This window comes from Malurus melanocephalus, unplaced genomic scaffold (genome assembly GCF_030028575.1).
Source record: "Malurus melanocephalus ecotype Western Australia unplaced genomic scaffold, MMel_1.1 scaffold_503, whole genome shotgun sequence".
Lineage (NCBI taxonomy): Eukaryota > Metazoa > Chordata > Aves > Passeriformes > Maluridae > Malurus > Malurus melanocephalus.
In genome coordinates, this window is record NW_026623735.1 from 171,752 (window position 1) to 198,162 (window position 26,411).

The window sequence follows — 26,411 nt, forward strand, 5'->3', positions numbered from 1 at the left end:
TTTACAAGAAAAAAATTGTAAGATCACGTTAATTAAAGGCTATGCCAGAATGCATATGTACAAGGGGGGTAATTGAAGAATGCTGAATGTCTGCCAGTTTGACATTACCTAACTAGCTTGATTTTTCAACCGTAGTAATATTCTCATATTTATGTATTTTTTGAGATGCCATATGAAAGAAAAATATTTACACAAAATATCATACTGAGAGGAGTAAATTACAACAGCAGGGTTTCTTGTTACTCTGTGCCTGATGGAGAAAATGAAAAAGGACGGTAAAGGGAAGAGGGAAGCAAAGATTTGTGTATCCTACATAAAAAGGTACTGTAACAGTGGTGATCTGTCTGCCACAGTAATGAAGTCAAACATTTGGACTAATATAATTTCACAGCAAGACAGGATAGTAGAGCTCTTGATCTGAATCTATATTAGATGGTGTGAGTTATCTACATGAAACTACAGAAAAGGTTAAATCTTAATTTTTTTAAATAGTGGATCACAGCAGACACAMTCACCTTATTGGTGTTCTAAGTTCCTAGCTTTCTTTGCCTCTAGTTTGTTATTCATTAGAGCTCTGCACAGCTCTGTGGGCTCCATGCACACTGGGAAAGACATCACTCTCTTTAATATCTCTGGTTTCTCTCTATATATCCCTGGTAGAAATAAAAAGGACAATTCTGCCATCCTGAAGCTACGAAGCCCTGACACACAAGTTGCTTTTACAAAATGGGATTGAGTTTGTATACCCAGATCCCCAAGTTTTAGACTGGTTTTAGACCACCAGCTCCTAATCTGATCTCTGTGACTGATCCCTTCTTTCCTTGGGCTGGCACCATAACTGGCTCATGTCTTCAGACCTCCCTTGAATTTCCCTGTGCTGTTTTCAGACTTAGGTTTCTGAACTAGGTCAAAAGCTTTGGCCTTTTATAGGTAGTTCACAGTCAGAATTACTTCTGCTGGGACACCTCTGAGSAAAAAGAAAAATCTGATTAAAAATAGGAAAATCAAACCACACACAGTGTGATTATATCTGAATCTGTTGGCATGTCAGCTGATTTTTAAGATKATTTAAAACCATTAAATTGAGCAAGGGCAGATATGCATCATTACTCAATCTTGTCTTCGTTGCCCTGGATGCCTTTGATCTCCATTTGTCCTTGCCCTGTTTGTTTATGCTCTTTCATGCCCTCCTTCAAAGTCGACTGTAAAGCTGTTGGGACAAAGATCAGGGGTGTGTGGGTGAATGGGAAGGACAGACTGACTGCCTCATCGGTTGGCCCAGTCTTGAATGTGGGAAATGGTGAGCACCACAGTGCTGACAGTAAAAATGGGTAAATCAGCTCTTGGTGTACTGAAATTCACCTGTGGCCTCACTGTGGCTGGCAACTCAGTTTGCCTGAGCAGCTTGCCTGGATTGCTTGGTGGCCAGGGGAGTAGCTGCTTGGGGCACCTGTAAGCATTCAGGAGCCAGCCTGGCGAGCACTGTAACCTGTTATTGACCAGAAGCCTTCACCAAGGGACAGCAAAGAATCTGCTGTTRCAAAAAGAAAATAAATCATGCAAACAACACATGTTTGTAGCCTTAGGTTTTGTATAGTTTTCACTGCAAGGGGATATCACAAAGAGTTTCAATTACTACTGCAGAAGCACTTATCTTCAAGACAATCTCAAATAACTAATTATTGCCAGATTTTACACAAAGAAAGAGAGTATTATGAGAAAAGCTAAAGATAAGACAACCAGTGGAGCAATATTAGAAGGTTACCCTAGGCACATGCATTGATCTTTAAAGTGTTTTTAATTGTGTTCAGTGCTTCAGGAAACAACCTGTGTGAAGAAGCTGTTGTAATGCTAGATTCAGGAGGAACAGTTGTAAGAGAGGCAGGTCTTAAACACCTGGTACAATGCAAAAGCCCAATGTGAACCAGAAATTCTACTCATAATGCAAATATTAAACAACAGGAGCTGTTTTCCCTAAGGACTATTCTCTAGACTTCGTTGCAGTGTTAAATCTTGGTCTTTCACTTTCCCCTTGCTTGCCTTTTGTCTCTGTCCCTTGCTGTGAGGAAGAACTGTGAGTTCTTGTGCTTGTGCCCATSGAATAATTCAAGTGACATTTGCTAAAACCCTTAAGGAAAGTGGAAGCAGTGGCTAACAATGCATTTTAATGGGAGGTTTCATTTGAGTTGGTAGCTCCTCGGRCACAGGTTTTTGCAGTTACCTCGTATTAGGCATGATGACTTATGTTTGAGAACATCTTATCCCTTATTAGTGACATCTCCATTTCTACCCCACCATAGGTAGATATGAAAGACTGGACTGTGTTTTTATAATCAGAGRGGAAGTGTAGGAGAATTCATTATCTAGAAAATTTGAACTCCCTGCTCAACAGGGAGGCTGAGAACTGGTAAATCAAAACTGAAGATGGTTGTGAGAGGTTTGTCTGAGATTGTTTTTGTCTGAGTGGTTTTTGTCCATCACTACTCAACATTCTAATGAAGTAGAGAGTTTATTAAATTGGCAGATAGGACCAAGGCTAGAGTGCTGTGATAATATCTCAGAAGGGTTTTGAATTGTAAAGGATCTCAGAGAATTAAATAAATGGGCTGATAAAAGAGTGAATTAATAAAGACAGTCCAAAGCTCTGCTTTCTCAGAGGTGATGAGGTCAATGGGCACAGGTGCAAAATGGGCAGGAATCTGGAGGAAAGGTGTTATGGAGTGTGTGGTTAGTTTCAAAAGTGAAGATGAGGCAACATTATCACCCATTTGCAGAGGGATGTGGAGAAGGTGCCAGTAAGGAYAGCACTGTGAGCTCCAGGGGGATGCACTGACTGTCATCAAAGCACATCAGGGACTGTGTCAAAAGCAAAGAAGTTGGGCACCAGCTGGAAAAAGTCCACAGAAGAGCAGTATGGGATGCAGCAAATAATGTTTGATGGTGAAAGACTGAGGGTTTTCTAGCCCAAAGAATGGGAGAATGAGGAAGAAGAAAGTTTTGCTGCTGTAGAACTGCTGTGGAGTAAGGGCATAGCAGTTTGCAAACACTGGTGAAGAAGTTTCTGGTTTGAAAATAGGAAATGCTTTCTGATGGTAATGATGGTGAATTGCAGGACTAGGATGCCAGTTTTCAAGAGCCACAGGGAGACATGTATCCCAGAATTGATTCTGGAGCAGCTGATTCTGCCTTAGARCAGTAGTGAGAAGTTCAGAGCTCTTCAAATTCTTTCCAGCTGTAACCTTCTATGAGTCTACAACACAAACATTTCAAGCATTTTGCACTGAGCAAACTGAAAGGGAGGACAACCTTCAGAGGTTTCAGACTTTCCTTGGTATGTCAGGTGGCACAGCTCTGCCTTCCATGGCAATAGGTGGTGCAGAATGAAACAAAAGTGTAAGAAAATTGTATCCTGGGTAGGAGTTTCTTCTGCAATTAATTGTGGCTGCACTCTGACATGGGGTGAATATTTGGAATCTCACCACTTCTAATGTGGCTTTGTCATGAGCTCTGAATGTCACTGCTCCTCGTTGGCTCTTATTTTGAGTGTCTGTTGAGGAACRTGATACTAGACTTTGTAGCATGTAGCTTGTCTAAACAAAGGTAGCTATCACTTGTGGAAGACTTGGCTCAAGCTGCAGTTAGATTTGGCAAATAAAATTCTGTCAGTCTGTTTCGTGGTAACATGAACTGTGCGATTCCTACAGGGGAAACAAAAAGCTAAGAATAGTGTTGCTAAGAATGTGGCTTTGGTGGTTTTTCTTAGTAAAGAGGTAGATGAGAAAGATGTAGCCTGTAAAAGGGAAGAAATGGTGCATGGGTGAGCATAGGGGAGAAATTGAAAATTCCAGATGAGATCAAGTGGTTTGGGCATATGGAAAGGTAGACTGGATTGGCTGACACTTAATCCTCAAGTCAGATACTGTATTGTACYTCAGCTGCAGCAGGAATTACTGTTTCAGATAACACTTTTTTTGAGCTACTTCTCTTACATACTTCTATAATTAAATTCTAAGAAGTTATCAGGGGCTATGTCCAATGCATTGAATAAGCATCTGAAATATGATGCTTCCAGCTTCCAAATGTAGTGCTATTACTCTGGAGTTTTATGACAAAGAGTTTCAGACATTTTTTGTAAGCCATAGAAATGTCCAGCTGGAGAAAGAAATTTCAAACATTTCCATTAAAACCGAGGAGTTCTATGAAATCAGTTTGATTCTCCTGGAATTTCACAAAGAAGGGAAACAGTAGAATAGTTTAGCATTTTTCTGACAAAATACATTAATTATTTCAAAACACTTCAACAAACTCCTCAACCTTCCTCCAGCCGAACACTGCCTATTGCAATAAAATATATAATATAAGGATGCTTTGATTTTGTGGATTCCAGAATGTTCAGATGACTGAAAAAGAGATGATGCTGCAGAACAACTTGTTCAAGCTATGGTGACCTGCAGCCTGATGGGAGGGAGAGAGGTCTTACACAGCTCTGCCTGAAACCTTCCTCCCTTTGGGCCTTTCACCAGTAAGAAGATCAAAGGGAAGAACCAAATTTACCCTGAAAGCCAGACTTTTAACCAGATAGTTAGAAACTAAGCCAAATGGTGTGAAGCCTCCCAAGGCCTGCACCAACTAGCTTCTTCCAAAGAATGAGATTCCACCTCCAGCTGCCCTTTTGTTCCTCTGGCGCTGCTCTGGCCATCCCCACTGCCTGCAATTGCTAATTGAATGTGATCAAGTGGGGATTACAGCACAGCTCCCAAAATTATTTCTTCCAATGAAGTGGGGACCTCTGTTCTCACACATCTRTTCCCAAAGTGGCACAATCCGTGTGACTTTTCTCTGCTGCATGCAGAGCTTAATTCAGAGGAGCTGTGCTCTGTTTCTGCYGTGGATGCTGCTCAGCAGGTTGCCATGCTCTGCTCAAAGAGCACTTCCCCAAAGAAGTGATGGGATTAGTGTGGGCTGCCAAACCTGAAAGAAAGAATCCCATAATAGAACAGGATTAGTTGACAGCTGTGGCATGTCATTTCCACCTCTTCTTCATCAGCACTAACTGAACTGTTTATTTGCAATGCCAAGCTCCTTGCTGAGGAGAATTTACAGAAAAGCTGGTACAGGAAAGCACTGCTTAGTTGATTCTCCACTTACACAGAATCAGCTCCAGCCCACGGGACCCCAAACAGAGGGACAGTGTGGACCTGATGCAATTACTGTTTCATCACATCATACATTTGAAGTGAGTGCTTCTAAAGTCTAGAAGAAAATTACCTAATTCTCCTGCACCRCTTTCCTTCTTTGGGGATTGCAGCTTCCATTTGCTGAAAAATGATTGCTAAAGACATTTAATGAGGCAAAACTCCAAGCAGTGAGGTCAGATATAGGGTGTGATTTTGTTTTACATCTAGTATGTTCCACTGGGCTTGCAGTCCTGTTGCTCAAGAAGCTGCAGTGGTCTGGTCAAATATTTCTTCATAAGCTTGTGYTGTTACCCAAATCTGTGTTACTGTTAAATTTAATGCTGTTAATGTCCTCCAATTTATTTCACTCCAGACAAAGCAGAAATTTCCAGAGGCCTTTGTCTGCCAGCACAGACAAACACAGGTTAAACATAGCACCTTGCTTCAGGGAGGCTGGCAGCTCTGGAAGTCAAAATGCATCTCCTGGGCAGCTTCCAGGCTCCCTGAACAGGACTGAGAATCACAAGRTCAGTTTTTCCTCAGAGGAAAGAACAAGGAGACTGCAGGGCAGGTCTGAAAGCTGAAGCCTCAATGTATGGGAATGCAAGAGAAAGAGGCAGCTGCCTGCAGGCTGGAGCTGTACATCCCCTTTGCACTTCTGCCCTGGTATCCCAGGTGTTCACACACGGGAGCTCAGACCCACATACCCTGTGGTCAAACTGCAAGCCTCTGACTGACTTACCATTGCAGGCAAGAGGCTGGGCTTCTCTCTCTGGCAGCTGGAGCCCATAAACAGGCTATTTCAGTGAAATATTTTTCTTGAAAGAAAGAAGTAGTGTGCAAACTCTGTTTTAGCTCACACAAAGAATAATTGTTTGACGCTCTTCAGCTTCACAGAGGTTAAACAGGGGAATGTCTGTACCTTTCCTGTATCACGGCCCGTAGCCTTGGCACCGTGTTTGTTGCCAAGCACCCTGAAAGCTAGATCCTTCAGCAGTGGCGCTTGGCACTGGGGTTTCTTCTGCACTCCAGAGTTTCCCTGCAAAGCCTGGAGCTTGGTTTGTGTGTGTCCCACTGGGCTCCCTTGAGGTGCTGGACCTCTGGTTTCAGGTCATTTCTGAATGAGGCAGAAACAAGGCTTAAACCTCACCCTATTGCTTTTTCAGTAATTATTTTAAACAAAGGTTCAGAGTGCAGAATTGTGGCTTTTTCTCTCAAAAATATTGKTCTGGTTTTCATTCTGGTATGAAATGTTTGTGATGTTTGAGTGGAATAGGATTTCCACCTAGCTGCCCAAGGGAGGTGGTCCAAGGCATGGCTTTGTGGATCAGCTGTGTGGCGAGAGACAGCTATCAGGTCCTCAGAGAGCTCCACATCAGTAGTTAATATTTCAGATAAAGATTATATCCTCCTCCATGATTGTTACAGTCCCATTGTCTCTTTTTCCCAAGTAGAGATGATATGGTCATATGGTCAGGAAAAGGCGTGGATTGCTAACGAGGCAGGGTAATTCTCTGTAGCTACTGCTTCCTAAAACACCTTTTTTTTTTTTTTTTTTTTTTCCTTTCAGACCCTATCTCTGCAGCTCCTAAAGACCTGAGCCTCTGTTTGACAAATCTACTAGTGGGAAGATGAAAGCAATCAGTGGCCTTTTGGAAGGGACCCATGTGTCCTGCGGTACCTCTGGAATCCAGACCGTCTTCTGCAGAGGTGTCAATGAAGCAGCAAATATCAGATAATGGTAAAGATAAATGGGGTCACAGCTCATATTGTTTTGCATGGAAAACATCAAGTTATGAAGTCATAATTCACATATGGAAATATGTAAGTAAAACTTTGTCAGTGCTACCTTTCTTGATTTCACTTTTTTCCACAGTTTGATAAGGCTGATTGTTGAAACAAATTTGATACAGTCRCTTCTTGTTGTCTTATATATTTGTTGAGGTTCATGTAATGACAAACCTATGTCTTGGTTAGAACTTATATCCATTGGAAAGTACTTTTGCAGACAAAAGGAACTGTGGGAAAGGAATATGAAAGTCCTGAGTAAAGGATCTTCATTGGACAGAACTATGTTTCAGCTGCCAGGAGGGAAAAACAAACCACCCAAGTTTGGGTGCTCTTTTTCTTCCCAGTGAAACATAATGAAATGGAAAATTTTACTTTGGAGATAKCAGATGTGTTACTCTCATCTCAAATGAAATACTCTAATTTTTACACTGTAAAAATACTTACATGGCTTGTTTAAAAATTACCACCCGCCTTTTTTGGCTAACACTGACCTGCATTATCAACARATGCATTTTGGTCACCTCTGAAATCCTCTGTACGTGCGACGACAGGTAGCAATTGAGGTAAAAAAGCAGGATTCTCTCTGTGGTCCAGTAAAAATGGTGATTTAACACAGAAAAACATAACAGGACAGAGGACTGGGTTAAACAATAGCAAAGCAAGACATGCTTTAAATGAAAACAGCACTCATGGCACTGCAAGGAAAACGATCCCGAAGACACAGTGCATATAAACTTCAGATCATCAGCCAATATCTGGCATCAATTAGAAAAGTGCAGAGGACCTGTGCCCATGGGTTTGGGCACATCCTGCCCCTCCTTGCAGGATGGCACCAAGCACCCAGGGCCATGGCGGGCAGGGCAGGGCAGGCTTTGCCACRGTTATATGAGCTGAACCCTTTTGCAGGTAGTTTATAGCACCAGGTTAGACTACTAGGTGAGGATGGAGGTCTGTGGTACAAAAGATAATAAGAAAACTTGCTTTTGAATTCTTGCATTTTCTCAAGTTATCTTTCTCGTGTTCATGAACATGTAGGTATTGTGTCTAAATGTGAAGAAAACCCTGATTTTCAACAGAGCTTGCCCTCCAAATCCAAGCTCAGTCTGTTACTTTCCAAACAGGAATGGACAGGGTTGAGTGTAGCTGAAACAAGAGGGCAAAATTGTGCAGCACAGATCTGCACTGGGTGTGAAGCAAACCATGACAGCTGCAGTCATYAGGAAGGCGTCTCTCTGTAAGAGTCACTCCAGCCATGTTGTGACCGTGGGTTGAGTCCACAAGGAAATGGTCACAAATGTCATTGAGCCTAGGAGTGGAGAAGAGCCAAAACCAGAGCTGCAGGGCAGCTGAAGCTTGGAGCAGCTGCCCTTCCCCACCAATACACCCCTCATTTCTATCATGTTGGCTGGGATGGGAAAACGTCCTTGTCGTTCTGGGAGAAGTATTTCCTCTCCATCCTTGACATCTGCAGAGTGACCTACCATTTCCTGTCTTCAGCTGCATTTTGGCAGCACACAAAAGCAACATACCCAATTTCAGTCTTTCTCTGGGAAAGTCACTTGGAGCAGCAATGGCAAACACCAGGTACYGATAGCACGGCATCAGTGCTCCATAGTCAGAAAACTCTTTGCCTACAAAATGCTGAAGAGGAGCCTTAGATGGCCAGTGCTGAGTGACACTGCAGAGGCTGCAGAGAAACCTCTGCTCTAACCTCCCCATGGTTTCTCGGGAAGCAGAAGTGTGGTGGTAGCATTTCAGACACTTGCTTTTCTTCCTGAACTGTCTGAGGCAGTTTTAGCTGATAGGGTCCCGATGCTGTTCCAAGCATCACAGCTGATAGCATCCTAGGAGAGGTGAAGGATAAAAGACAGACCGTGAGATCATTTGATGCCTTTTGGTTTCCCACTAAGGCTCTGTGACTGAAAGGAAATTGGTTCTATTTTCAATCTGGTTAACACCACATATACGGTTTTAAAAAATAGCGAACTGGCTTCTTGTTATCTGACCAGAGAAAGATGATTTTTGAGCTTCATATATAAATGAAAACCAGTCACCTGCTGTAACTCCYACCTGAGGCATCAAGCTTTGCAAGTGAGCGTGAGCAGTGGGAACTCAGGCCAGTTTGCAATGACAGTGCCTCACTCATTTTGCCAGGCTGCCTTCCCTTTTCATCAGCTCTTGGGATTTCATTACAGCATAAAACCTGCTGTGAAGATAAGACATTAGATAAAGATTATGCCTTGCAACTCAACRGTTCATTTTTCACTCAAGTATGGCTTTTTCCATTTTACAATAACCCCTTGTGAGTGACTATTAACCCTATTCCTGCATTTCCTTGAAACTTAGATATTATTTCTGACTACCATAATTTTCTAATTTTGAGAATGTTTCTTGCTACAGAACGGTCAAAATCACCATTCACTACTGGATCTGAAGCTGTTCCATGTCAATGGCAAAAATTACAGTTTCCATGTATTCAATCCTACCACTTGCTGTCTCTCACTTCCTTTTCTAATTAGTTTCACCCCCTCATCCAAAGCTACATAGWTCTGTTTCTACCAGACCAAGTCTTTTCTAGCTTATATGTGCAGAGGTCTTGCTCAGCAAACAATCATTCAAAATCAGGTGCAAGCTCTCCTTCCATGCTCTTGTTTGACTTCTGACTGTGGGAGCAGGTCTGGGCTACRCTTTCAGCATCTTTCCCTTTTACAGATGGCAAGAAAGAGAATACAGAATGCAGCAGGGCAGCTGCAGTGGCCTCTGCTCARCCAGAACAATGTTAATGCACTGGGTTTTGTCTTTTCTCCAAGGGAGCATAGGCCTTTCTTCATGTGCCACCAGATCTTTATCTCAGTGGGAAGAGAGCATTTATTTCTCTCAGTGYGCTTGAGGCTGACTGAAAGGGCTTTCACACCCTTTGAAAAAAGTTGCTCTGTACAGATGTGGCAAGTTCTGCGAACAGCTGGAAAAAATAACAATATCTCTTGTACACCCTTTTTTTGCAGAATTCTAAAACCCSCAAAGGGCCCCACTGCAGTGCACTTTGCAGCAGTGACAGCTCACAGGCTCCCAGCTCAGCCTGAACACAAGTGAGGCACTTTGCAGCCTCACCAGGCCAGGCAGCTTTGCTCATGAGCAGGACTTCCACCAGGGCAGTGAGCAGAGTTATGTGCTGCTGCTGCTGCTGCCGTGTTGTTGGGAAATCCCKGGGAGCCTGGGAAGCTGGGCAGTGCTTGATCCTCAGCTGCTGGTGTCCCAGGCAGGTGGGTTCCCATGCCAGCCTGCTCAGCTGTGGCAGGGTCTGCTCTGCCCATCGCAGCCTGCTTGGCTCCCACTGGAGAGCCCCTGGCAGGCAGCTGGCTGCCCTCTTCCCCTGGCCAAACCCTGGGCTACTCAACAGCCATCCTGATACTTAATATTCCAAATATGCATGAATAATCCACTGAATTTCAGTATACTGTTATTTTCTCACAATCTTTGTCCTCCCCATGGATCATGGCTGTCCCCTGGGGCAACACATTCCATTTCAGACCTGAGGAAAAGTTTGCATGCTGAAAGCTGCTCTGGATTTTTTTTTTTTTTTATTTTATTTTCCTAAATGTATCAGTGAATCTAATAAAGTATGTTCCCCTCTGTCCACAGACCTCGTTACTTTATGTTCTCAGATCATTATACCCCWGTCTGCTAACACCACCCTTGCCAAGGTGGAGTAAGTCAGTTGTTTGTGCTGTGACTGAGAGCTCAGGCACGTGAGTCTGCTGGGGTTATGGTTTTTCTGAAGTGGTCTTGAGGGAAACAGCTGGTCTAGCACTCAGAACATCTCTCTGCTCTCCTGGCCCTGGGAAAGATCACATATTTCTGAGTCACACAGGCTGCATCCTTGCCCCAGGGCTCCTGCTACCAACTTGRCTTTAGGTACTTGTTTGTTTTCCCTAACCTGGTTTACCTGCTGCTTGTTCCCTGGTTCGCAGCTCCTTTTTCTTCTTTCACATGGAAAATCATCAAGGGACAACCTGCAGCTTGCTTTGTAATTCTCAGTATRTACATAGAAGACAAGCACAGGTGTTTCAGGTGGTTCCAGTGGGTGATCTCCCATTTCGAAACCATTTTCCTTTATTCCTTTAGGCTGGGATAGGGGAGGTGAGCTGCTGTGCTGAGGCAAAGCAGTTGGACATTGTTGTTAAACCACTCCTCTTCTGCAGACTGCTCACCTRCCAGCACCGTGTCATATTGGAATTGCTAAGCTAGGTATAGCAGGTTGAAAAAAAGAAGTGAATTTGATATTTATGTTTCGTGTGTATTTTCTAATAAAGCTATTTGTAGGGAACAGACTAATTACCTGGGTCTCAGACTGCTGAGATTGTCCAGTCACCGCAGTCACTGACTGGTGTGGGTTGGAAGGGACCTTGACARTCACCTYGTTTCCAACACCCCTGCCATGGGCAGGGACATGTTCCACTAGAAGGTTCCTCAGGGCCTTGTCAAACCTGACCATACTTTATCCACAGCTTCTTTGGGCAGCCTGTTCCGATGTCTCACCACCTTCACAGTAAARAATTTCTTACTAATATCCAATCTAAATTTGCCCTCTTTCAGTCTGAAGCAATTCCTCCTTGTCTTATGTAAAAGTCCYGTTCCATCTTTTTGCAGGCTCCCTTCAGGTACTACAAAGTGCTATAAGATCTTTTCTCCCCTAGGCTGAGCAATCCCAGCTCTCTCAGTCTTTGTAATCAGATAYATTTTAACTTTGTTCCAGTTTCCATTTTTGTTATGCCATGAGTCTGAGTTCTTCCTTCTCCTTGGCTCTATTTTTGATGTATAGAACCAGTGGTTTAAAAGTCCTGACTTGCTGGTCATTTCAAGTTTTTATAAAACATCTTAGTGTTTCTCTTGGGCTTTTTTCATCCCTGACTGAACTTCTCATTATGTCATCTAAAGAATCTCTGTGTCAGTGCCAGAATGGGAGGGCTGTGGGTAGCTGAGGAATGGGGAGGGAGGGGATTCTTGTTTTGGAGAAGTTGTCAGGGTGTGTGGTGGAATGACATGGGGGAGCCTGGGAAGGAGGAGCCTGGGGGAGAGAGGTGATAGGGTCAGCACGAGAAAATATTTGGATATGCTGACCCAGGRAAAATGTCAGTGCAAGGCTTGATGGCTGGGCTGACAGGTAGATGAGCAGCACCCTCTGAGGACAAGCCCAGCTGACAGCCTCTGCTGCTGGAGATTTCCAGAGTGGGGCTACATAGCTGGACACCTGGGCTGGTGGCAGAGATGAGGGCAGTGGCCCGTGTTACAGCACAGGGACTTTCCACCCCCTCACCACTCCACTGCATGTACTCCACCAGTGCCTGTGCTATTAGCAACAATCTGAGTGAACAAATATTTCTGCTTTTCAAGTTTTAAGGGGAATGAAGGAAGCAGAAGTGTGACATCACCTGCATCTGGGTATGATTGTTGTCAGAGAGTGCACAGAGCAAATAAAAATAGTGGGGAGGGTGGGGGAGCTGGAGGAGGAGGTGTTGCAAGAACTGCACTGTGCTGCAAAATGTTCCTGTCACTGACAGTGTTATTCAGTGATAATGCCTTGGCACGCTACTTTTAGATACTGGTTCATCCCATTCCTCCTCTCTTTCCCTGTTGTAATTCCCAAATGGCTCTGGGCAGAGAAGATGAATGCAGAATTGGAGGTGTGTGACATACTCTACATGGCAAGCCTGAAGTGTGTCAAGCTTCAAAAGGATCACGTTACTGCTTTAAGGCCCCGTGCATGGTTGAGACTCCAGAGAAAATAAGGGAAACATTAAGTGATCCAAGGGCAGGTCACAGAGGTGTTCCCTGGCTCCCTCTGGGAAGAAACACCAGATATCTTTTCTCACCAGTGGAGTCCTGGCTTGGTTCCCACGGTGGCACAGCCAGAACCTGTGCTGTGGGGAAGCCTGGCTGTGCTGCTCCATACCTACGGGATCTGCAGCATCAGCAGGGCTCTGTTGTCACCGTGGTTAGATGGTCACAGTGAAATGTCAGGCAGGCTTGTCACTGCAAGGTGTTGTGTTCTGTACCTGGAAAGCTCATCATGATAACATGAATCACACACCACACTGAGGACTTGCTCTCTCCTCACCAGACTCAGCAGGTAGCTCACAGGCACTGGGTTGTGCCAGCTGGATTATGAAGAGATCCTAGGAGGGTGTCCCTGCTGAGAAACATTTCTTACCAAAGCAGGGTTAACCTCTGGTGACTGCTGAAARCTCCCACACTGGGCCAGTGCCATGTCAAGCAGCCCCCAACCCTGCAATGTGCCTCACCTTCCCTGCTGGTTCAAGATGGCCTTTCTCTTAGGGCAGAGAAACTGAACTTTTCTTTCTGTTTGTATTTATTTATTTTTTTAAACAGAGAGATTTCTGAAAAAAAAAGTACATGGGCTCTAATATGACCCTTCCGTGTTTCTGTGCAGTGCCGACCTTCTTATTTCCTGAATGGCTTGCTCTGCACTCCAGTTAACTCACACCCTGGATTCCATCCAAGTACATTCTGTTTCTTGATATGAGGCCAGGCTTTGCTGAGTTGTGGTGCCATTTTCTTCTGCCTGCTCTCCTCCCAGTTCCTCTATTATCATTCTCATTGCTGAGTGCTCCTGGCACCCCTTAGCCAGAGGGAAGAGCAGAGCCCAGCCCCGTGCCTGCTGCTGACAGCAGTCGGAGCAGGCGAGCTGGAACAGCAGCGAGCGACTCCTTCAAGGATGGTGTTGGCTGAGCTGTCCCGAGCTCAGCCCGTCACTGAGAGGTATGTCTGAAATCAGCTGAAGCAGAAAACATTTGAACTCTACACCCTGCCAAATARCTTCCAGATGTGTAAAATGTAGCCTCGCTGTGGACACCGACTGTAGCTCTGCCAACATACGTCTGCACATTTCTGATGCACAGGGAACATGAAAGTAGATATTTTACAACATCTGCTGCCTTTTCCTAGCTCTCCCTCCCTGCTTTTTGCAGTCCTTCTCCTATATTTCATCCTTCAAGTTAAAAAAAAAAAAAAAAGCTACAAGTCTTTCTACTGATTTATTGAATCATCTCTGCACATTTTGTACCTTTTTGTGCCAGCAATGTGGTAAAAAGGGAGAGAAACAGAGAGACTTTGTTCTTCTGCCTGGAGATCAAACCAGTGTCCGGGGCCTTTAATTATTTCTGTATTGATTCAAGGTGTTTTTTTTTCTTGCAGAATTGAATAATAAGATAATAYCACATTCCATTGAAAAAACCCAGAGATTTATCTTGCTTTCACACCGAGCATTACTGCCTTAATTCTGCAGTCACCTGGGGGGTGTCTGAACAGCACTGGCCAGAAGAGGAAAGGGAGAGAGAAGAGAGGTTAAGGATTAGGTTAAATGGGAAAGTGATGATACCTCTTATTTGAAAATAAAGAAAATGACTAGATTTTAAGGTCTTGCTTTTGAAGTACTGTTTTGGTTATGTAAAAAGAAAATTGAAGCCTTCCTTGTCTGTTGCTCCCAAACAAAACAGGATCGATAACCCTGTCTCCTTTGGTTTGCTCTGACTCTTTATCTGTGGCTCCACAAGCGGTGGTTGTTTGCTGACCTTTGTTTCTACCCCAAAACCTGTGTATTTTTTTAGGGAATAATTATCTTTGGAGCCCATGACTGTGTCGGTGTCATTTGTTCTCGAAAGTTAAGCAGGTCCAGGCCTTGGATATATTTTGATGAGAAACCACCTGGGAATCACAGAAGCCATCCACGTACGCCAGGGAGTTGTGGTCAAACTCCTGGCATGTTGTAGACCACAGGAATCTGATGAGTGCAAAGACTTCATCTGGTCCCATGATCGCTGCTGATAGGACTGAAATGCAGCAATACTCACACACCTATTTCTGTCTTCCTGCTGTGACAAAGTGGTGTGTGAGAAGCCTGTCGGTCAGCTCACCGGACGCTTAGAGATGAAAARGTCAAATGAAGGATATCTGTGTGATTGCACATGTCACAGAATGATGGCRGGGAGGCAGGGAGACATGGTGAGGTGGGAAAATGTGTTTGCTCTTCMGTCTGCCTGTGACACACACCGCCCTCTTTTGTGATCCTCAGCTCAGAGCAGTCCGAGCAGTAATGTTCACATTTTGCCGCACTGTTTGCAATGAACCAGCCTGGGAGATGCTTGGCCCTGAAGTAACCCATAATTTTGTTGGGATGATATGCCTGAAGCTGCAGATCTCACCAGCACTCTCTTTAGCCAGGTGTGCAAGCATGTTCCTGAATTTGGGCAGGTGCCTCACTGACATATTTTGCACTGAACCTGTGTGGAGGGAGCTACAAGACCCRGTTTGTTCTGGCCTAGCAGCTGCCCTGTGGGGGTGGTTTCTCTCTTGCAGGCTTTTGATGTCTGTGGAGGTCTTTTCTTAGAGCATTTTCTGGAGAGAAACCTCACCTTCTGCTGCTGAGGGYGTATGGACCAGACTGGGTATAAACCTCATTTAATCTCACCTAAAGCAGTTTGACCTGATGACCTTAAAAGTGTTTGCCAACCCAGATAATTTTACGATTCTCTGAAGGCTGTTTTAGTGCTATCCTTTTCAAGTCATATATTTCTTAAATTGGCTTTGGATACTTGAGGCATTTCTGTACCACAATTAAAGATGATTAGGACAAGGAAATGATACTTAAGAAAAAGGGTTTTAGGAACTAAAAGAATTGTCTCAGTTYACTCCTTCTTCCTCCAGTGCTACAAATAAAGCAAAAATGACCCCAGATATTGGCTGCTGCTTCACCTCTTGATATGATTTATCTACCTGTGTGTCAAAACTGAAAAGATCTGGATGAAACAGCTTTGCTTTTACAGAGACTTGCTTCTCAGCAGTTTAAATCTTAGAGACAATTTTATGTTGTGAAGCGTCTGGAAGTCTCCTTGGCCCCTTTCCAGCTCATTGTCCCATGGAAAATCTTTCTCTGAGCGCCCCCAGTGAGTGACCTCTGACTCTGTGCCTACAGGACTAGCAAAGCATCTCAGGTTTAAAGCTCCCGGGCTCCTCTTGCAGTCCCTGCCTAAGTATTATTTGARCAGGGATAGCGAGCAGCAGCCGCAACTTGTCAGTTCAGAGAATACAACTTAATTTACTAAACATCACCTCTGACACAATCATTCCATGTGTCAACATCACCATCTCTGCCGGTGCTCCAATTGCAATATCCCTCTGATAACCCAGGTAACTTTTGTAAGCACAGCGCAGATCGAGCAGCGGATAGCAAAGGAAGCCAGACTTGCTTCAGTGTTTGTGTCTGCCTGCTCTTCCCTTTGCTCAATTAGTTTTGGATCTGACTTATTTCATTCACAAGCCATCTCTTTGATCTACTGCCTCGAGTACACCCTAAGCCACTTCTGTCTTCCTTCTCCAGTTTCTTAGGCTTATATTATTGCTCCCTGATGGCTCTGATCTCACATTTTTAGCTGCTTCAGGCCTTCTTGATATTCCCAGTGAAACTACAACAATCCTCTCTCTTCAATCACGCTTAGGTGTAAATTTCATCTCTCTGTTAGTCTGCCAGCTGACTTCTCTGGAGATTTCCATACCCCACAGCTCTGTGTGTGTGCTGAGACTGAACATGGAGATAGTGTGAAAATGGGAGATTACAACTCATTCATATTTAAAGTGCTGACTGTTTCAAAGGCAGAGTTTTCATACTTTGTGTATGATACTGAATGAACCCTACAGCAAACTCCATGCTGCTCCCCAGTCTCACGGGACTGACTTCCCAGGTGTTCTGGGAGCTACAGGAGTGGGTCATGGTGATGATGCAGGACAGCAGGTCTGGGACCCTTCACTCTGCCTTCTACTTGGAGGGCTTGGACTGGCAGGAGGTGAAAAGACATTACCATTAGTGGAAAGAAAATCTATGTCAACCTTGTCTGTGCTTTTCACCTTTATCAGACACTGGCTGTGTTGTGAAGGGACTGACCAGAGTTCTTCTTAAGAGTGGTTAGCTACTTTTTCAGAAGCTTGACTGTCTGCATGATGTTCTCCTTGGTCATTGACATCATGGTCAGCTGGGSTCTGTGATGTAATCCCTGTTTCCAATGAAGCAAGTATTGCCAGTCAGAGGATTTTAAACCTATGGTAATGAATCCAGGTTCTTTATATTATTGTGTTGTTATCATGTGTTATTATTGTGAATAATAATTGGCATTAAAATCCATGCTGCTTTCATGATCAGTGCTGGCTTTTGTGGCTCAGCTGTGAGGGTTGAGGCCCTGGAGAGCAGAGGCAGCACTTTCCAGTCCCTACAAGTCCGACTGTTTGCAGCRCAGTTTGACTGTTGGTGACACGCAGGGCCCTTCAACACATGACCCAATATTAATGATCACAAACCTTTTATCTCAACCACATGGAGGTTTTCATCCTRCCTTGGTTCTTTCATGGTAAGGGGAGAATTTTAGAACTAGAACAAGCCAAAGAAGCCGCAGGCAGCAAAGAGCTGACTCAAATTTTTTTTTTGTGGGTGTTGATGTTAAGTTTTTCCTGAGGTGCTGGATGACTGCTCTTGAGAAAATGATGTTCTTGCACAGCTGGTGGAATGATGACAGACTGATTACTGATACCACATAGCTCTGAATTTTACTGCATTTGTATATCAGGGCTTATGGATGTTCCAATTTATAGTTTTGGGTAATTGAATTGCTAGCACATGTAAAATGCACAAGGAATGAAACTCTTGCATATAAGAATCAGACAGCTTAAATGCTCCAGAAGTTTATAGTCATCTTCAGCTTGAACTGTTTATTACCTGGGGAACACATGCCATTTAATGTGATGACCACTTTCAGTAGTTTCATAAATGTATTCAGTCTGATATAAATTATTGTACACTTTATTATTATTATTGTAGCACATATGGAATGGATGTATAATTCAGGTTTTTACTAGTGCACAGTCTGCTGCTTGTATTCAAAAGTACAGTGGGCAAATGCCCAGAAAAAATCTGTTCAAATTGCAGTTTACATGATTAGGAGATATTGAAAGCAGAAGTACCTATTTCCTGACAGCAAAAGAAAGAATCCTATGTAACTACTTACAAGCTGTAACCACAGCAAATGAAGAGTGTGCTCAGTGCTCTTGCCTGAACTAGCTTCTAACTTAACCCTGAGATATTCATAAAAACTCTTAGGGGAATATGATAGTATGTTCCAGTTTGACAGAGCAGTCCAGCTCCTCTGTTAGGTAAAATAATGCTCAGCTAAAAAGCATGGAAGGATTTACTGGAAAAACAACAACCCAGGTTAAAGGTATTTGTGGTCGTGAAAACAAACAGAAAAAAGCACTTCAAAATAATCCCCGCTTCATCCTCGAAGCCCTGAAATGCAAAGTGCAAATGAAATTCCTAGAATTTACACAATAATTGCACAATGATTGATAAACAGAAAAACAGACAGCAAATGAATTTCCAGGGATTTCAGAGAAGAACATGAAAAGCTTAGAGTGCAAATGAAAATAAACAGTGAGACCTCGCTTCATAAATGTTCTACATTATTCCTTGGAAAAAAACCCGAAACCAATTCAGAGAAAGAGAGGATGGGCCATTRTGGGTCTTCCGGCCTTGAGAAGGGTGGAATGAAAAACCAGAAAAGATAACCAGGCTCTTTGGATCCAGTATTTTAAAATCTTTCTTAGGATAAATATTTTAAAACTTTTTTAATCCTTATTTTTTATTATTTTCTTTAAGAACATCATATTGTAGCAATGGTCCAGTCTGCTCCAGTGGAAGGCAATCAGAGGTAGAGTTTTATTCTTCTGTTTCACTCTTTTTCTCAGTTCCCAAGTGCCACACAAGAGAAGTGGGATCCTTTTCTAAATAAGCAGAGACCTGATTTGAAAGATGGGTTTGCATTTCCTTGGTATGTGTGCATGCCCTACCAGAACAAGTATCTATTAGTTTATGTGTATTTTATGTGTGATTAGACATTTCCTCCTTCTCACTGAATACTTACCTTGCCTTCTCATCCCCAAGGAATTTTACGCTCTATCAATTATTGGTAGACTCTTTCATTGTCTCTTCAGTCCTTACACTGCCCAGTGCCCATTTTCGGAAGCAGGACAAAGTCAGAAAAAACAGTCTCTAGAGTCCAGGCTCATTGCTGGTCTTTTGTAGCAGTGCAATAGTCACACTTTTCCATAAATTCCCAAATGTACTGAGCTTTGGTTTTGTGCAAAATTGGAAACTTTAGTCAGCTTCTTCAGGAATTTTTAAAACACTGAATAGTCACAAACTGTAAGGGGTTTTGTATTTGCAGGGTTGTGTAGCATGCAAATGCAGACTGAGATTATGAATTGGTATTACCCACTTAGTTAATGAGGACTATTTTTTTTTTTTAACACATGGGGGAAAGTACACACTGTGTACATATACTTTTAGTATATTCAAAGACTTTCCAAATTAGTCCAAAGACTAATTTCAAGGGATTAGACATTCAAAAAGCCCTATCTCCCCCCAATTTCTTCTCCAAACCGTGTCACTTGACTTTGTGTCTCCGAAGTCCAGTTTCTGCAAGACTAATATTCCAGTCTCTTCTTTTGCAATATGTGGAAACTCTCAGGTGGAATGGCTTAACCTTGACCTCTTTTGCAATTTAATGCCTTGTAGGGCAGCTAAAAAAATGKTTTTTATTATTTAGAAAATGATTTCATTACTTCTTGAACTGAATCTAAAATGAGCATGGCTCATCAATCCAGTGTTTTAATGAGGAATGTTATTGACTTCAGTTCTGAAATTCACCTCCTGGCAGCCATTAGGATCTTTCAGCAAACTCTATCAAAATGGCATTCTCTATGCATCTAAGGGTTTGATCAACAATTGCTGCAGAAAACCTTGTACAGCCTCAAGGACAACACTGCCCTTCCAGAGAGCAAATTGACAGAGATGTGCTTGTTCAACTTGCTTGTGCTTAAAATGAAGTCTGTAAATGAGTTCTATTTGCTCTGTAAATGAGGTTTCTTTTAACTGGTAGCGAGAGGTTTTAGCTCTGCTTGTCAGATGGCCATAAGCAAGCRGGTAAGGAACACGTGTTTCTGGAATATAATTTGTTTCTGACCACTGCTGGAACAAACAGGTTGCCATGATCTTTCCAATATGCTTTCAATTGTAAGGTATTTGCCTCCATATATTGCTAGACAAATGTAAGCTAAATCAGACTTAAGTGTTTTCCCAGAATTCAGGGATAGGTTGTGCATTTCTGATACTTCCCAGAAGACTTTTCCTTTCTGCAAACCTTGATAATATTACATGCCTCRTTATGAAGGCTTATTTTGATTTATGGAAGATAGCATACAAATAATTGCCATGTATTAAGAGATGCAAAGACATTTCAGTGTTGTTGCTCCCATGTATACACAGTATTTTTCCCTTTGGGTTATGCATTTCCTAGAATGCAGACTGAATGTCTATCCTTCAGGGCAGAGGAGATAATAGAAGGGTAGCAAACAGACCCATGGCCCTTTTTGTCTTTATTCTCTCTCTTCCCCCTCCTCCCCCTCGCATGCCATGGCTGGTAATGCTCAGCCACAGGATATGAGAAATTAAGTCTGAATATAAACTTATGCATATTTATATGCCTGCCTATCATTTCCTAGTCATGCACATGTTGCCTCAAGTATTTCACCCAAAGAATTTTTGATTAGCCAAAGAGCACACATATCAGCACTATCCAAATAGCCAACATCTCCTGGATCTGTGCTTTGTCTGGTTAAAAATATGGAGAAATGTTATTCAGGATTAGGAATCCAGAGACAAGTTCTGAGAGGTAGTAAAAGAGCATTTCCTAAATCCTCTTCTGAACAGGAGGCCCTAATTTCCTTGTCCTCATTCACAAATGACTGTGAATTTCAGCTAATGAGCCTGATTGACAAAAACAGAAGACAAAAGGTAGAACCTGAAATGCCAGTAGTAAACCCAACTAAGAAACAGCAGCAGGAATACACATTGAAATCACAGGCACATTCACCAGAGTTCTTCCTACACCAGAGCATCTGATAATCCTGTTCTCTGTGGAGTCATATACCCTGAAATGAGCTGTTTATAGCAGGTCACAGTCATGTTTCCTTCATTGTGGAATTTTTACAGTAAAATGCTTCAAAAGCTGCTCTAACCCAGATATATACCTCTTTGGTGGACAATCTGGGTAGTCCTAACTAGTAATAATCACTTCAGCTCTTTGGCTTAGGTGGTAGGAGCTTTGGGACTGAAAATGTTGAGCTGAGGTGTTGCTGGCCCMAGCTGATGCCAGCAGGAATGTAACAGATAGGCAAATATATCCCCTGGAAGAACAGAGTATTGACTCACCTCTAGTCTTTTCTGCATATCAGTCATGACATTGGGCCTGCAGAAGACTCAGATGTCCTTTTCTGCAGGGCAGAGGAGGGGGAAAATCTATTCTGCTGGACCAGTCTGCAGAAACTTGCTTTCCAGAGTACATGTAGGCTTGGGTTGTAGTACATCTTCTGTCTAGTTTTGCATTTGCCACAAAATGTTAGAAGTACCTGGGATGGCTGTCTCGTAATTGTCCAGCCTGTCTCACCTCCTTTTCAAAACAACTCAGTGATAATCAAGCTGTAAAGACGGCAGGAGATTCTCGTGCAGGAATATCTGTGTTCCCCAAGATACCCCTTTAATTTACTCACTTTATGAATAAAAAGCATTTAAAACGTTAATCTTACTGATTATGATGTTTGAGGGGCTCATCTCATGCTAGTAATTTTGGAGGGCTTGTTTGGGAACCTGTGGAGTCTCTGATGGACAATAATTTTTGGCAAAAAAATTAGAAAGAAAACGAGAATTTTTAGAATCTGACTATTTTTTTCTTCTTTTTGATTGGCTTGTAATTACATGTCTGCTTTATTTACAGGCTGTTATTCASTGTAAGAAAATAGGATAATTAATAATAGGGTAATAAAGAAAATGGACTCCTGAATTTCTAGCCCTGCAAAAGTGTAGCTCATTTATTTTAATGACTGGATCATCTAGCCAGCTAACGGGATGGTCAGGTTCTTAAGTGCAGTAGCATCAACAGGAGCTTTTTGCCAAATATTTGTCTTTACCTGAAAAGTATTTATATTTTAAAGCTCCTGTTGAGTGGTTGGAGGCAATCATGCATTGTTGGTGTAGTTATTGGTGATTGCTTTTCTTCTGTAAAATGTTATTTTTGCAAATCTTCTTTCTTAAAAAAAATTCTTAAAGATTTATTAAAAATCTTCTTTTTCTTAGAAAAAGTGCCCAAAGCCTGCAGTTTGCATAAGCAGAAGCGCAAATACCAAACACTGGTGTAGAAATGATAGACACTCACCCTGATTTGATTACTGCTGTGTCTGGAGGGCCTCTTTACTTCACCAGTATTGCATTTCCATATGGCATTTTTCTGTCATAATTTGGGTAGAAAAATGTGGTGAATCAAGCAGAAGGTGGGTTCAGCTGTGACAAGGTAAACTCAGCTGAAACCATCACTCARGGGAGCCCAATGACACAACAGGTGGACCTGCCTGGTGTCTGCAAAGATCATGGGGTGCAGCACTGCAGCTGCTCACCCTGCAGGGGTACCCAGCCCTGGGTACATGGCTGTGCCTGGCTGAGTGAGCTCTCTTGGGGCAGAGCAGGGCTGCACTCGCTGGGGTGGCTCCCTGTGCTGGACAACACTTTGRAGACATGGTGTGAGCACTGCCTGAACTTTCCTGCATGTGGAAGAGCTTCCCACTCTGCTCACTCTGCTCCTGCAATAGGGCACAGCATTACTGAGTCACTTGGCAAGTGGCACAAAGAAATTACCCACAGAGCAAACCATGTAGCTGTTGCAGTGCTGYGGGCAAGCTGCACTTGAAGTCATCAGAGGAATTTTTGTCAGGATTTTGAGACTTAAATCTTAGAAATGTCCTGGGTATTGTGCAAAGCACCCGAACTGGCACAGGGCTTCCTAAAAACGAGTATGTTTAATAAGAGGGAAACCTGAAAAAGTGTGTTTTCTGAGATTGTGATGGTGAAGTTTTGATTGGCAGGACACACTAAGATGTTCTCAAAAACTGTGGTGATAAAGCAGGTCACAGGAGAGGAATATGTGCAGCATGCCAGAAGCAGGAGGAGGATCCCAGACTCCAATGCACWGGGAGCTGGAGGCTGCAGAGGGGTGTGAGTACAACTGTAGTGTCCTCCCAGTGAGAAACAGAGAATTTAAAGAGCTCTATGACTCCTGTGCTGTCCATCAGCAGGAGACTCCTGCAGCCTGTGGGAGATCCTGCTGGACAGTCCCATCAGGAATTGTTTTCTGAGAGATGGGGCACCACAGGAAGGGAAACATCTGCTCAGGGTTATTGGTTAGTTGCTCCAGGGAGCAGTGAGCATGACTAAAAATCTCTCCATTTTTTTTTCTGCATATCTCTACTGTGAAATTTGGTATTTATTGTGCTAAATTACACTTTTAGACTGGAGACCTCACAAGGTAARCCTTCTTATTTTAGGGTACATGTAGCTACTGCAGAGGAAAAGAACAGCCATAATATACTTTGCAATTCATACAGYGTTCCTTTGTTCCTTCAGGCACTGCCTCCAAGATTTAATATGTCTAGCACGTAGTTATGCCTCTGCTTTTCTTGATTCCTGTGGAGTCTGGGGTATTCCGTGTGAATGCAGCTAAACTCAGAGCGCTAGCAAAATATGTTACCCCGTATAATACAAATCAGTTTAAATAAAAAAAGATGTATGTGTATGCACGTATGASAGGTCTAATGCAGCCATGCTTTAGGGTTGTTGCTCTGAAGTCTGCACATCAGAACTGGTGAGTGTGTTTTATCCATCCCAGGAGAGATGTTGTGCAGTGTTTGAGATATGTGCTGAAAGACCTCGTTGACAATGCAAACACTTCAGCTGTCATTGACTCATAAAAAAGCCCAGAATAGGATGGTCTGTAGGAAATTGATTTTCTTTAATTCCTTTGTGAAGTGCCATGCGGAATATTGATCACTTTGGTATGAATGATTTAAATCTCCCTCTGGCATGTACTGGAAGGCAAACAGGTTTTTATCTGAGTGTGGGGTTTTTTGGGGTTTTTTTTTGTTGAAACCTTGTGCTTGTCACTTGAATATTAAGATGTTTGGGATRTTCACAGACCCAAAGGCAGCAGAACTGTGCTTTTTCCTTGGAGAGAGATGCTACTTTCACTTAAACTGCTGGAGAATTATTGTTTCATGTGATATTATACCATATACAACTATTTTAATGGCTTTGCAGTGAATAACTAGAAACACATTGTGGAAGTAGGAGTATTGGTCTACATACAGTATATTCAATCTTTGGACAAGGATCAAGGTGACTGAAGGTTCTCTTAGCATCAAATTTATTAAGGCTCTTCACTTCTAAAAGTTATCAACCTGGAACATATTTTGCAACTCATATTTACGATGTTATGGAAAATCTCTGTGGAAAAAGAAATCTGTTTTATAATATGCTTATATTATATTTTTACAAGAAAGTCACAGTTCTGTGTTACAGATTAATTTTTCCAGATTTTTGATTTCTTCCCTGGCCTCACAGACAGTGAGAGTAAATTCATGTGTGCATAAAGGGCTGGGTGCTGTCTGGGTGGAAGAGGGGTTGGAACTGTAAAGCACCTTATTTGCTTGGTATTTACAGGGAGTTATTACTTTCCTCCAGCACATTATTAGAGAGTTCTTGGAAATTACACTGAGTGATTCACTGGGAACCAAACAATAGTAAATAATGTCTGTTTAAACTTGTTGTCATATGAGGAACATTTTGACTTGAAGACAGTTCGAGATTTGCCTAAATTACATATATTTCTAGCAAAATTTTATCAAGATCAACCAGTGCAATCATAAATGAGTAGACAGTGATATTCACCTTCCCTTMCTCCCCACTGCTCCATCATTTACATTACCTTGATCTGCTGGCTTCCTAACAAGTACTATCTCTATGGGACTGATCTATTCTGCTGTGCAGCAGCAGGAGCAATGGGAAATGTTTAAAATGCTTCCACAGTGTGTGTGTGTGYGTGCACRTGTGTGTTACACAACCGTCACGGAGAGCAGAGCCTGCACAGTGAGACCTTTCACAGCAGAGGGACACCAGGATCCAAACCGCAGGATACTGGTCCCAGTAATGTGCTCACCCGGACCCAGTCTGAAACTGTGATTCGGTTCCTACCCCCTGTGAAATCCCCAGGAAGCTTTGGCTGCAGATCTCATCTGCATTCAGCACAGTGAACTSTCTCTCAGCAGCACTATTAACCTCACTTATTATCGCTCTCTAGGTTAATGATGGGTGTCTGATCTGCATAGCGATCTTCTCTCGTTTGCCGTGTTCATCATGTCCTCAGCTACTTTATTAAGCAGCAGAAGTGAAACAGAGGATAATCCCTTGCGAAATAAAYGCCTGTAATTGTGTCAAAGTATGATGCGGAGGTAATTGCAATGAGTCTAATACAATGGACCTTGATGATGCCTTGAGTGTTTTGTCACCTGTCTGTGACCTGCCAGGGGACACTGCTTGTCTGAGCAGAGGGGTGGTGAGGGTTCCACAGCCAGACCCTGCCACAGCCAGACCCTGCCCTCAGTGAGGGCATCCCGCCCAGCTGGGGACACAGTGTGGCTGTACCTGGGCTGTCCCAAACATCTTCCCCCTTTTCTGCCAGTCCTGATATTAACACACTATTTCAATACAATCCAGGGTCTTCTGGAATACAAAAACTGAGGCTTCCTTTCTCCTGGAAGCTGATTTAACATGTGTCCTTCCTTCCTCTRTGTGGCAGCTCATTCTGAGGAAATGTTGGAGGGCTGCTCTGCAAACTGGTGAGATGGGCATGGCAAGAGGCACATTTGCTGGAGCTGCTCCCAGCAGAGCTGTCACGTACTGCGGCCACCACCTCCAGTACCGGCAGGAGCAGAAACATGTGCTGCTTCCCACAGTGCTGCCACGAGCCTTGTGAGATCAGGGTCTTGCTGCTGCTGCTTATTTTTTGGGGAGGATTTGCCCTTGAGAGGAGGAAATGTGGTGCTGAGTACAGCAATATTCTGGCAAACATGCAAAATGGGACATAAACCAGYCGGGGATTCCTGGCTGGAAATCTTACGGTGCCTGAAGGAGCTGTACTTTTACAATTAATGTGAGATGTGCTACTCATCTGTGTTTAAACAGTCAGTTTAGCTTAACTGCACTTTGGGTATGACCTTGATTTGTCCAGTTCAGAATGGCAGCTACAGTTTTAAAAGAGTCTGTGACTTTTTACTTAGAGCTTAACTCCTCTTCGGTGACACTGTGTTTTCTTCTTGCTGTTTAGTATTTGTAAGCATCTTAATTTTTTCATAATGGATTTTTCTCCCTTATCCTTAACCCATAAAGATCCACAATCCACAAACATAGACTACGCTCACAGTCTTGCTCTAGGGATAAGG

The 26,411-nt window shown here is 43.0% G+C and overlaps 1 protein-coding gene across 1 annotated transcript in view; it reads right to left on the bottom strand.

The window, feature by feature from the left end:
- The window catches only part of CD180 (CD180 molecule), a 35,280-nt gene extending 20,479 nt beyond the window's left edge, over positions 1-14,801 (bottom strand). Inside the window, 1 exon segment of the mRNA XM_057381270.1 lies at positions 14,694-14,801. Within this exon segment, the coding sequence (XP_057237253.1) occupies positions 14,694-14,801 (108 nt within the window).
- Positions 14,802-26,411: the final 11,610 nt, after the last annotated feature.